At 41.2% G+C, this 14,186-nt stretch overlaps 1 protein-coding gene across 1 annotated transcript in view; it reads right to left on the bottom strand.

The window, feature by feature from the left end:
• The window catches only part of KCNH3 (potassium voltage-gated channel subfamily H member 3), a 40,829-nt gene extending 28,475 nt beyond the window's left edge, over nt 1–12,354 (bottom strand). The window contains exons 1-3 of the mRNA XM_075265579.1: nt 12,227–12,354; nt 11,534–11,646; nt 31–264 (exon numbers count right to left, since the gene is read on the bottom strand). Coding sequence (XP_075121680.1) covers nt 31–264; nt 11,534–11,609 — 310 coding nt within the window. The 5' untranslated portion in view covers nt 11,610–11,646; nt 12,227–12,354. The remainder of the gene's footprint in view (nt 1–30; nt 265–11,533; nt 11,647–12,226) is intronic.
• Nucleotides 12,355–14,186: the final 1,832 nt, after the last annotated feature.

Raw genomic sequence — 14,186 nt, 5'->3', positions numbered from 1 at the left:
GTTAACACAGATCCCAGGCAATTCACTCACCGTTTTTCCTGTAAAGCAGCAATTCTGCCTTAAGCTCTTGCTTGTCGTTCAAGGCTTTTTGGATGCATTGCTTGACCTGTTCTCCGGTATCTGCACCATACAAAAAGGTACAAGCACAGGATCGCTGCATGACCTCTGCACGGGCAAAGCCAGTCAACTCACAAAACCCATCTGAGCAATACACCACAGGGTAGGAGTGTGGCAGCTGAGCATTGCCAAGGACAAAGTTGCTGTCTGTAGAGAAAAGGAGAGTGGGGAGAGCAGAGAGGGACATAAAGGGGGGGATGGGGACGGAGATAGGATGACAAGTGAGTAATGATGACAGTAAAAAAAAATAAGAAAAATGATTAAAATATATCCAAATATTAAGCACACTGCAGGCTAGTATTTATCCAGTATCTGACCCATATACCTAGCATTAGTGTGCTGCAAGGTTATATACTTTGCAGTACTGATCTAAATGTATATTTTTAGTGGTGAAACAGCAATGGAAAACTGCATGAAAGTGTAAATAAACTTATGGAAAAATTTTGATTCATAGCAGTATTTGTGTCATTATTAAATTTTGTAATATACTTTATTAACACGTTTGGGTTTTTTTTCTGTGAAATCCTGTATTTTTTCACTCTTGAAGGGGGAAGGGTCACTACAAACAGAAAATGAAGGGGGAAGGGTCACTACAATATATTATATTTATATCTTGGGCATTATAAAATGAAGAAACTTGCTTTTTGGTGTCATATGGAAGAGGAGAATCTCATCTAAGGATTTAGTTCTACCTGTATAATTTACAGGGATATCACTGGTTAAAAACAGTCAGGGATATTTATACTCAACTCCGGATATTCATATCCCAATCCCCACCCTTATTTTCTCTTCATTTCAGTCATCTCTGTAATCCATACACAATGAGAAGCCGGAATAGCTAACCCAGGGAAAGAGTGAAGAAAATGCAGGATTTCACAGAAAGGAGCAAAATGTGTTAATAAAGTACAATACAAAATGTATTAATGGCACAAAAGTTGTCTGATAGTTTAGTTATACTTTAAGGCTAAGGCCCCACATAGCGGCTCACAGCTTAAAGGGGTATTCCCACGTCGCATTCTCACCAGTCTTCACTGCTGTAAATTCTTCTTTCTTCCTGGTTTCTTGCATCATTTGGTGGGCGGGGTTTCACATGCAACCTGCCGTTTAGCCCCACCTCCAAATTACTGTGTAGCTCCGCCCACCCATATTGGACTATGAAGTACAGGCAGCAGCAACTCCTTTCTGTGTTACATACAGAGACTGCCTGTCTCTGCCATAATGAACACAATTGAATTAGCTAGCCTGATAACTGGGAGAACAGAAGACATTCAGAAATGAAAGCAGCTCCTCTCCTCTATCTGATAACAGGAAGCTAGGTCACATGGTGTAGACACAGGAATAGCTAGATACACAGGCTCGCTCCCTGCACTTAGCCCCTCCTCCCTCCCCCCTGAGAGCAGCAGATACATCACTTGACTTTTGAGCAGATAAGTCAGGGCTGTGGCCACAAAGAATTGAATAAAGTAAGATAGTGGACAAACAAAGCAGTTTTGCTGAAGCAGTGTATTTAGGAAAAGTCTTACATCCACATTAACAAGCAGTATAGATAGGATCCTTGTGATGGGACAACCCCTTTAAAAGCTCTGTGGGAAAAACGCAGCTGCAACACATTACGGTTTTTCCTGCAACACTTTTCACAGAAAGTGCACAGAGAATACCCTACTGTATCCATTATACCTATACACTGTCTACCAATAAGTATTTGGACACCTGCGGTAGAATAGAAAAACATTTATTCTTATTCAATAGTTGGTAGAACCCAGCAGATGCTTCCTTATGGATGGTATGGATCGACACAATACTCCCGGATGCCTGTTGAAACTCCTGGTGTATATGAGCCATCGGTTGGGTGCGGTTTCTCTGGCCAGCTCCCGTCGGTCTCTGTCTCCCAGTTTTGGGGGTCTGATGACTTGGGGCACATTCCAACAATCACTGATCACCTTCCACTTCGTAATCACACAGGCCACTGTCGATTTTGGGTAATTCAGTTCTCTTGTTATGTCCCTTAAGGATCGACCATTTCTGTGGAACCTCACACTTACCCCTGTCTCAAAATCGGACAACTCTGCACTTTGTTGCATCTTGCATGTGACTAATGCCAAAGCTGTTTCCTATTTAACGGCAGAAGGCGTGACGTACATCACGACCGCAGATATCTTCGTTTGCATTGGTGTCCTAATACTTATTGGTAGACAGTGTAGGTAAATATAAGTAAACCACCGGCATATCCGTAGGTATAATTGACAAGCTGAGATTTCCAAAACCATGATGATTTTGGATATTGCAGCATGTCCGCTGCGTGTATTTTTCCACATTGTGTTGATGGCATTCACTAGAATCCCATCAATTTGCAGGGGTTGCAAAATGTTATGTTTTTCTCTGCTGTGTTTATGCCACATGTGGCCCAGCTCCAACCATTTTACCATTACATGCTACTATGCTAAGTGTGCAGATACAATGTAGACTAAGGCCCATCAGTAATGCATCACAGTTTTTCCTCTGCTTACTTTCTGCTTCCATTATACCTATAGGGAAACTGCTGGCATTTTCGTAGGTATAATTGACATGCTGCGATTTCCAAAACCATTGCATGTCCTCTATGCGTATTTTTTCACATTTGTTAGAATTTCATCCACTATGCCATATTTTTTTCCACAGTGATTATGGCACGTGGGGCGCCCGGCCTAAAACTGTGCTTCAGAGAGTTTAATGTTGGCTGACAACTATTCCTCCTGACTACCACAGCCACATGCATGCTTATCTTACAGTGGGGAAAGGGAGAACACAAAGCATCCATACAGCTTTCCCTTAAGAGAGGCACATTGAAATTATTCCTCCTGACTTCTAGCAAGCAAACACAGCCAGAAATCTAATATGTAGTCACTTCAGCCAAAATTGGCGGGTGTGCCTGACCTTAGCCCATTGTCGATGGTCACCATTAAATTATAATTATAATGTTATTCAACCAATAAGAACACCAGAAAAATATCTGCACCCCTGTAATAACTACGTTCTCTCACATCTCCAGTTCTGAAACCCCCAGAAGCATTTACATACATACGTGTGACTGATATTAATAGCTCTTCTGAGCTACATGGGCTAATGAGACATCATTATTCTACATTAGTCGTTTTTAATCTTTCCGTTCTGTAAGTGCAAGATAACCAAGTGAACAATTACAGAGAGCGATATCATATACCCTGCCATACTTATGAGACTGGCGCACCAAATCATAAAGTGCCCATCAGCAGAGGATGGAGCAAATCCCGATACATAAAGAACAATATGCCTGTATGATCAGCAGAATTTTGTGGGGTGGGGGAATAAATGTCCAATAGTAATGTTGTAGTTGGGGGGCATGAAACTCAAATCTTCTAAATAATCTCTGATTACTATAGAATCTGTGATACCTCTGACAATTAACAATATTTATTAATACTAATATTTAATTTATATACTTGTAATTAACTAGTTATATAATTAATAATAAATGTCAGTATGCACCACATTCTTCTATAGGGCATACACAGAAAGTCCAGATCAAAAACAGATTACTGGTAAATAAGTGGCTATGAAATCCCTATTGTTTCTCACACAGTTGCATGTGTAGGGCTTCATAATATGGTGTTTAAATATTAATATATTAAATATTGTGATAAATCTATCCCAATGAGTTAGGAGGGATTATTACAGCTACTTATTTAATGAGCTAATTTAATTTAATCTGGTATCAGATGATTTATGATAGATTTATGATACAAATGCCTGGCAGTCAAGCAAAATTGTCCTGAACTCAAAGCTCATCTAAAATCTGATGAACCAACATAATTAGGATCCAATTGCAAGAGGTGCCAACGCCAGGTGGATACAGGGGTGTAACTTGAGGGGGTGCAGCTGCACTGGGGCCCATAAGCACTGGCATCAGTATTGAGATTGCAGCTTCCATCTGGCCCATAAGCCAAGGATACCCACAGATTACCCAAACCACACTAAGGTGGATTAAACTCATTAGCATCCGTAACCATCATTATCAATAATTTGCTGTAGGGATGAGGTAGGGGGCCCCGGACAAAAGATTGCACTAGGGCCCACAAGACTTTAGTTACACCACTGGGTGGATATCATTATTACTGCTCCCTCTAGGCTCCTCTATAGCCAGCACCGCACTCCTCCACTGCCAACACACCACTGTTGTCAGCTTGCCATCTCTAAGATGTTGCCCAATGACCCTCTTTGTCAATGAAAGCCACCCACGGGCCATGAACACAGACACTAAGCTCCTCACTGATGTTCTCTATGGCTACCAGTCCATTCTCCTCCACAAGCTGTCCAACATGCCTCCAGGTCTCTTGCATCTCCACAAGTAGTAACTAAAGTTCTCCTCCCTGCTACAAGCCATCACAACCTCAAGCTGACTCACAAACCAGACCAAGCACGAACCCTTAAATATGGAGAAAATTCTACCCTGGGAACTTCACTCCATCTCCAGAGACTTAGCCCCTTATACAGATTTCAGCAATCACTAAAACACCAACTCTATGATGATCTGCACCATTTAAAGTGACATAGCCATGTAACACAATACATAGTTCAAATAGAAATAGATCACCGTGCATTATACAACTAACTGATGTAACAATAAACCTTCTTCTGTTCCACCTCCACTATTACTCTGTGTAGTCTTAATCCTTCCCATGCTTTTCTCAAAGGAATCAGCTGGTGAAGGGGTACACCTGCACCCCCTTATACAAACACAGAAATGGAATTTGTCAGGATTAATGTAAAAAAATAAAAATATCCAAAAACCATCATGCATACCAACATACAACAGTAGATCCCTGTTTTGCACTCATTTCTATGAGCCAACGCAGAATGATTGACATACGGCAATATAATATTACATTTCTTCATCAGTCTCAGTAAACTGAATTATTTGTTGGAGCCATTAGGAGCAAACCTACAGAAAAAGGTTATACGGTATATGGCGAGGCAGCCCTAGTAAGGCTATCTTACTGGATGTTGATTTAGCTAATGTCCAATATTTCTTTAGCCCAGCATCATATTGTTCCTACAGAACTTTCCTTGAACACAATGTAACATCGCAATGTCCCTGTGGTGTTAGCTATTGATGCGGTATAAAAGCCTGTAAACCGGAAGACATGGCTGACAATTACCAGACACTCCAAGGACAGAAATATTAGCGGTATCTCCAGCGATATAATTATTATCGGCTGATGAGTTGCTGGGCTCGGGCCCATACATCAAATTATTGCTCAGCAATTTGCTTTCAATGCTCCTGCTCAGCTACCCAACAGCTTGATAAATATCACCTATATATTGTTTGTGCTCAGGCTTAATGTACCACTAAATCACTTAAGACATTTATTTTCCTTGTTGGAGGGAGGAGTCTTCAGGAAACAGCATTGATCTTCCATCTATAGATGGTTTTCAGGTTTAACCCTATCCACCTTCTGTATAGTCCTCGTAATGTACGCAGTTGTTTAGGCGCCATTGTTAGGCTCCATACACAACTGTTTTTCCAAATACACACCCCAAGTGGACCCCACGAACGAAAACCAGAATGCAGGTATGAACCTAGTGTAAGGGCTTGTTCGCATCTGCGCCCAGTCTCCGTTCTGCAGGTTTCCGTTTCCTGCACAAAACAGAGGCAGGAGAAGGAAACCTGCAGGACTCTTTCATACCCATTCATTTGAATGGGTTTGAAAGATGTCCGGCCGTGAGCGCCAGTGAGCGGTTTATGCTCTCCGCCACAAAACCGTTTTTTTTTAAATCGGACACAGAGTCGGACATGCAGTATTCTGTGTCCGGTTTTAAAAAAACGGTTTCGCGGCAGAGAGCATAAAACGCTCACCATCGCTCACGGCTGGACCCACTCTAATAGCTTTCCGTCTTCTGCATGCAGAAGACGGAAAGCTGAGAACGGAGACCCGAACGCTGGTGTGAACCTAGCGTCAGATTTATACAACATGGAGGTTTAAAAGACCATAAAGAATTGCCAGAGCTAAATTTACTCTGTCTGAATAGATCGATGTGTGACTGAGGGCAAATGACCTGTCCTTGGTGCTGAACATATTGTACGGTAGAAGATGTCTCCGCTTTCTTTTAGATTTATTGGGTCAGTAGCAAAGATAAAAGGCATTCACAGAATATATATATATATATATATATATATATATATATATATATATATATATATATATAATGGGGGTCCAGCTCACACGGTTGGGGAACGGCAATGGCACAGTTCAGAAAGTCAGTGGGTTTAAAGTCCAGGGGTGTTTTATTCAGAAAACACCAAGCAAATTAAACAAACAAAAGAAAACCTAGGCCTGTCCGGCCCTAGCGATACACTTGGCGTACCTGTCTAACCTAGTCCAGGTCGAGACACACATCAGCAGATGTAGCAGCAAAACGTCACAAGCTGTCCCAGGAGTGTTTTCCTCTCACACTCTGGCTGTGTCAGTACCAGCCCTCCTTTACTAGGCTTCCTTCACCAGTAATAGCCATGAGGAAGCCTCACCTGTGAGTACCCGGGACTCAGGGAAAAACCCGTGGTGGAATAGGGGTGTGAACTGGAAGGCTCCCACTACCAACCTGCCCTCCAGTCCAGAAAAACCAGCCCATGATATGGAAAAAGAGCCCTAGCAGACTATGTTCTACTAGAGCATCAATTATCGCTCCGGCTTCCCTTTATCTCACCTGGCCGAGGAAACCAGGCGAGATATACACTCCGTCCACCACTTTACCGTACACTTTACCACAATATATATATACTGTATCAAACCCAGTGTGGATCAGCAAAACAAAAAGTGTTTATTTCTCCATACTCTGTGACATTTCAGTCCGCTAATCAGACTTTTTAATCCATTAGGTTTCAGAAAAGTTCTAATGGTGGAAACATTGCTGAGAATAGGGAAATAAACACTCTGTTTTTCACTACAATTGCTGGAGTGCTGCAACATTGTTTGAGTTTCTGGGTTATATATGATTCCCATGATAAAAGTTGCTATTAGCTGCTGGTTGGATAATAAACCTGCCCGGATAAAGGCCTATTTCCACACTATATCAGAGTGCGGTGGGAGATATGGGTTCTTAAAGATTCTAGGTTGTTGCTTTGTTGTTGTGTGTATTGTAGGACGCAATCCCCTAATAATTGGTGCAGAGATTAGCTTTAAGGCTACGATCACAGACTGTATATGGAAGTATATAAACTTGGATTATTACAAAATAGATAAAAGGAGAGGTTTGGGTGGTCATTGACTAACATTGATAGGTATCAAATAGAAAAGTCGCCCACGTCGGATATTTATTTTGGCAAAAATGTCTAAACTGTAAAAGAATTATTTTGTCCATTGTTCTGATGTATATTATTGATTGGTAAATCCCCCCTATCGCCCTCTCGGTGAATATCTATTGTGTCACCAGTGGGTTAACAGGTTGGAGGGAAATAACCCTGTCTTATTTTCTTGCCTTCCCATTTATTCCAGTATGTGCCTTTCTTTATTGCGTGCTTAAAATTAAATCCATGGTATGAGAGTAAATGCAGCTGTTTAGGCCAGGCATCGCTCGCCTCTCGCTTGTCTTCCTAAATCATTTTTCTTGTTGTTGACTTGTTATACCATGCAATCCTTCATCTAAATAACATGTATTGATGTGCTCCTGGGGGAGTGAGAGTTCTCGCAGAGTATTATTACTGCTGGCTCACAGCCCTTCCTATCACCTCTAGTTACACAAGGGGAGGACAGAAACGCGCTGGCTGGGAAGTGTCTGCGCTCTGCACAAGCTGCCACATATCCTCTGATTAAACTTCACTGGAGTCTCTACAAACGCTCAGCGAGTTAACTGGAGCAGGTGCCTCACCGACACTTGTGCGAAAAGACACGACCAAGTGTATAATTAAGGAGGTACTGTACGTACCATACAACTGTCTTACAATGCTAAGGCGCAGAGCTGAAATCCACATAATAGCCCTAAAATATCTATAACGTAAGTGCTCTCCTAAATAACACTTGTGAAGAGGTTAAGAATTCGTGCTCATCCAAGCTTGTACTATAAAGCAATATCCAGTCATTACGCCAAAAACGATGTGTTACTCTATAATGGGTGATGACTACATGTGTTACTCCTTGGCTTTTACCAGATCCCCATTAGTGCAGAGTCGGGGGTACAACCATAGGTGGTGCAGAGGTAGCAGTCACTACCAGATCATGGATCCTATGGGATACCCAAAGGTTTCTCTACAACATAAACATTACCATTATTCTAAATGATTCAAGGCAGGTATTGGATCCATTATAGAAGCTTTAGGTCTTCCTATAGGGAGTCTGAGATACAACTCCTGGTTGGTTCAGGTTACTGGTCTCAACCGCCCCACTGTAGATCTGCTGTGTATATGGAAAGGGTCCAGCACAGATGAGCATCAAAGATGAGGGTCAAAAAATAGAAAACTTAACTTATAAGCAAAAGCATCGACCTCTACGGCATTTATACATATCGAGCAAAGCTCTTAGTCATAGCCACACTATGAACTCACACTATGACTAAGAGCTCCACTCCAAACACGTGAGGCTGATGTTTTTTATTGTAATGCACTGATTTAAGTTTACTTTTAAGTTTTATATTTTTTTGACCCTCACCTGTACCAGACCATTTCATATTTGTTTTTGGCTTGTCCTTTGTTTGCCAGTTCTGCAAACAGGTTCCTTGCACTTGTGCTTGCCTTGAGATTCAGTATCCACTGGAGACTGGTGAGCTGTTTCTTTCTTCTTGTATACTACTTATATAATAGACTCACAAGGAAGACTTTGCATACAGTATCTTTACAAGTTATACATACATCTATACATATACTGAGGCAAATTTTGCATTAAAGATCAGTAATGAAATGTTACTGAAGGGCACAAGATGCAATATTTAATAGACTTTCCATATGTAGGGGAAGGAGGGGTTGGATCGTAGAATAGGTAATAATAATAATCCTGTAATAATAATATCAATAATAATAATCGGTCTCCGTAGCATTTAATGTAAAGAAAGCTGTCCTGCGACATTAACATAGCAATCTCCAATATAATATAGAAATGTGTGAAATAACTGAATTGTTCATAGCTCTAACCAATACAGATAAAAATACACGTATGGCTTGAAAAGCGCTTTGGATACAGTGTGAAACAGCTGTTAACTCCTTATGCTTCGTGTCACTACCTCTTCCCATATGATTTTATGTATTTGAAATAAAGACTACTTTTATACATTTATCCTGGCTGTGTGAGCGCCCCCACGGCTTTTTTCTTTATTCTGTTCATAGCTATAGCCATGATCTCTACAACAGGCTTCAGGCCTGAGCTGGATACATTTTTTATTCTTAAAGGAGCTGTCCATGGGCTGTTAAGGTATGTTCATACAGCATTGGTATTCCATCTCCTGATTAGGCCCTAATGAATGGGTCTAATCAGCTTTGAGTCTCCGCCGCGGACGCCGCAAATCCGCGGCAACATAGGGCATGTCGCTTCTTTTTCCCTTTTAAACTATCATTTACAGTGTATCATCGGATGCTACTCCAAATAGGTTCCATATTATATGTGAATGGATGAAGAAGACCTGTATAATAAAGCCAATGTACAAGTGTGATCCATCAAACAATACAGATAATGCGCTTACTGACTGGTGTAAGGAAAAGTGTGTTGTATTGTAATTTGTAAAAGATAAAAGAGTCTTGTAGGAAGGATTACAACTATGTATTGCTTGCCAACAATGGAGCATTGGCAGCATGGGAAGAGGACTGCTGCCCCCAGGCCGCCCTTGTCTGTATGGCATGTCAGCAGGCTCTCTTCTAGGATACAAATATCTCTACATGATGACATGTCAGTTTATACAATGCTGCAGGAAGACGCGAGTGCTAATTCTTTTTGACTAAAGATCTCTTGACTGCTTTTGTAAAAGACTATTATTCTGATGATGCCGCTATGCGCCATTGTGTGATCAATCTACGCCAGCAAGTCCATTACAATTCCCACTCTTAATCCCAAAACAGAGGTTGGAGAGAGTGTAAATTGGCCTTTAGCTAAGTATTGGCAGCTCTTACTACTGCACATGTCCTCCCTACTGATAAATCATTCCATACAATATGTTTCCTAGCAGTTTTTCCTATCAATGAAATATTTCCGGACATAGCAGCAATTGCGCTCACAAGTCAGAAGTAAAATACAAGAAATATGCAATATTAAGATTCTACATCCTGAACAGGGTTGGCGGTGGATAGCTCGGCTGGAATCTAGATTAAAGACCAATATACATTGTGGTAAAGGCTTATTCGAAAGTGAGCATGACCCAAAACTACCAGGGGTTATGCAGCTATATAAAAGGAATAGCTGACCACTCTCCAGACATGAATGACTAAATACAGTATTTTTCATGAAATAGCCAAAACAAGGAATGTACTAGCCACACAGCCAAAGTCAGATGGGAGCAAACTGGTGCGGTGTTACAGAGACCATTCCTCTAAACCAGGTATACAAAGGTGGAAGCTGTACTTTGGTAAACAGCATATCCAAAGGTATGTATACACAGATAGATAGATAGATAGATAGATAGATAGATAGATAGATAGATAGATAGATAGATAGATAGATAGATAGATAGAAACTGATTGTGTCATTTCTTGGATTTCAGTGTGTATAGATTCCTATGATGCTGGTAGTTTCAGTCTATGAACCAGCAGCTAGGAAGGGATTTTCAGGTCTAATATAGATTGTATACTACAGTCACATTACTACCATCTGAATTCGACCTATATTGACATGTGTTTTTTACCAGTTGGTGGTGTGCCTGATATTACCCAAACATTGCTGTCAGTGACGGATTGCATAGGGACACACCCCTTTGACAAGTGGGATGTAACACCCAGTTGTCAATTTATTCATTTATGTTTAGAACAAATAATAGAGGTAACACATGACACAGAGTTATGGAAAAGATGACACAGATTGTTATTTTATAGGGAATATTTGTCTATTTCTATAGATATGTCAGGACAGGTGGCAGGTCCCCTTTAAGAACACAAAATACACACCCATTCTAGATTTTTCATCCTCCTAAAAGTCTCTCACTAGAGTAAAATCACCATAAAAGGTAAAGTCAAAGACCGTGTTGCTATGTGTGACCCACTATTACTACATCAGGTATAGCAAGCGGGGCGAGGATCACAATGATATCCCCATTGGAGCCATTGGTTGCATACAATCCATCTAGTCCCATCTACATAGCACAAATTCTTAATAACTGCCCTTCATACTTGGATTGTAACTTTTATTGTTACATCTATAGCCGACCTGTCACTTGTAACTAAAGATATGTAAAAGAAATAAAAAGTAAGATGATAGGTTTTATTACTCACGTGTTCCATCAAACCTGGTCGCTATGGTATCTAGGAAGGTATTCTGAGGAGCGAGCAGCCCTCTCATGGCTGGCATCGTCTACTTGTCACCGTACCCACTCTCCAAGCTCAGGCTGAAACAGACAACGTACAGATCTGTCACTTATCTGCCTGACAGAAGCTATTAGAAAGTATGTTCCAATGTTTGTGTCTCTAGCATAGGACAGGCGGGCAGGCAATGATTCGTGCCATGCCACTGTCTATGGTTAGGGGGACAGATTATTATCATAAGTCAAGCAATGCCTGCCAGCAAGTGCAGGGTCAAAGTGTGTTGTACACAGGCTCAAATGTTTCCTGTAGTCCCACATTCCCCCTGCTCTAATACAACTATCTCTATATACCCTATATTTGTTACTAGCCCTCGGCAATGGAAATCATTAAAGGACACACAAGCCATGTGGATTGCAAATTCTAGCAAGTGGCGAAGACAATTTCTTCTGTAACTCATGCTACAATAAACTTACTGCCTAGATAAGATAAAAGGGTGCTATACTTAGCTCTGCCTGTGTAAGAAGAGCAAACGTGACTACACCCTACACCATTATAGAGTCACTCAAAATCCTTCTAGGTATTGAATAAAACCATCAGTAAAATGATGGCAACTAAGCAGCGTGTAGCCTAGGTGTGACGTACCCATCACCTGCATCTTCTCACCTGATGTCCATCTTTCCCCAGGAGCCCAGCAGCAGGTGTATAAGATGGGGGAGGGTCAATGATGAGGATGGTACTCTTCTCAGGAGTTATAGTCACCCTTTCCCTCCCACCTCAACTTCAGCAACCAAAATCCTCATGTCCCTGTTCGGTGTTTGCCTGCCTGCTTTACAGCCTCCTCTAAACTGCTTGCAAGAGATTTGCCTTTATTCTCGGCTTGAAGTTTCCATAGTTACTCTTGACACACCCGCTCATCTCCTTAAAGGAACAATGCTTTCCTAAGTGCTTCCTCAAGAGGTTAATTGTTGCAGTCACTTGACATGTCTGAATGGCACCCACTTGTCCCTGTGTGCGACAAACGGGAGATCTTAGACTGAAATATAAAACAAATCAAATAAAAAACTTTATTCAACATATTTATAAATTTGAGGGAGAATGAATATTGCTACAGAATAAGCCCTCCTATATGTGTATGTAGCCCAAATACATCAGCTGAGAGCAGTAAGGGTCAGGGGCGTAACTAAAGGACTACAGGCCCTGGTGCAAAAGCTGTTTGGGTACCCTGCACAAGTTCTCTTCAACCCTGCCCGCCATGTCCCAGTCTTACATTTTAGCAGTATTTAAATTTACCTTTCTTTATCTATCTGGGCCCGAACCGCCATAAAGAATGGTTCACACTATGTCTGTTTACTTAATCTTCTTGTATTTTGGTCTGTTTTGTGGACCATGAATACCGATGAAACTCCATGGGAATTATGGACAGTACATAGATGACATCTTCTTGCTGTCACTTTATCACAGACTCAGAGACATAGAAAAGTAAAGAAAACTTAAAAAAAATAAATCAGGATATCTTTTTCACAGACATGAATAAGGGAAAGACCATGGACAGCACACAACCCGAAAATGCGCAGGGTCGTGTGCTGTCTATGAGTAACCAGGATATTCCACATTCGCTAAAAGCAGACATGTAAGTGGGCGTTCACACTAGCGTCGGTGTCTGACAGCTAGTTTTCGATGCTAATGTCCACATAAGCTGTGTCCAATATATTTTGCATTATTTTAAATGGGACATCATGTGTGTCCTTTACTGTCCGTGTCTGTCCTTAACTGTTTGTTTGCAAAGATGTCTGATTTTTCAAGTGGACAGCTAAATCCTATACATGTTGTTTTTTGCTATCCTCTTGAAAAATCGGACATCTTTGCAAACAGACAATTAAGGACAGACACGGACAGTAAAGGACACACATGATGTCCCATTTAAAATAATGCAAAATATAACGGACACAGCTAGAGTCCGATGCTAATGTCCACGCAAGATTTTGTGCGGACATTAGCATCGGACACTAGCTGTCGGACACTGACGCTAGTGTGAATCCTGCTTAAGACGTCCTTAGTATGGTGGGGGTTATCTGTGAGCTCCCCTGGCTTATGGGCCCAGGTACAGCTGTGAACCCTTTAACCCTATCATTACATCAGTATTTTGTGGCAGCTGTAGCAGTTGTCAGCATAACCTGACAACTGCTATCCTAGGCATATCCATCATTTAGTGGACAACGTGTTAGTCAGACTCATCTTTATGGAGTGAAAATATGGAACTTTGTTCAAGGTAGAAACATTTAGGTTGAAATCAGACACGATGTCTCAGGTTTTTTTGTGATTTTTTTTTAAATGTAATTTATTTAGTTATTTACTTAACTTTCTTATATAATACCATCATATTCCACAGGGCTTTATAGATGAGTCTTCACTCATGGTCATTCACTGTGGTCTGTTTTTGGGGTTAAGCCTCATAAACATGACTGTGCATTGTCAGGGTGCTCACCCATTCATTTCTATTGCCCCATACACACAACTGGGTATTTTCACAGTCCCATGACTATGGGGGGGGGGGGGGCGGAAGCTCAAGGCAATACTCAGGACAGATCCTAGTCTGTTCGTTTTGCAGCCCGTGCTCATAGAC

This window comes from Leptodactylus fuscus, chromosome 2, assembly GCF_031893055.1.
Source record: "Leptodactylus fuscus isolate aLepFus1 chromosome 2, aLepFus1.hap2, whole genome shotgun sequence".
Classification (NCBI taxonomy): Eukaryota; Metazoa; Chordata; class Amphibia; order Anura; family Leptodactylidae; genus Leptodactylus; species Leptodactylus fuscus.
The sequence above is the reverse complement of the archived record's forward strand: the minus strand, read 5'-3'. Positions and strand labels throughout refer to the sequence as shown.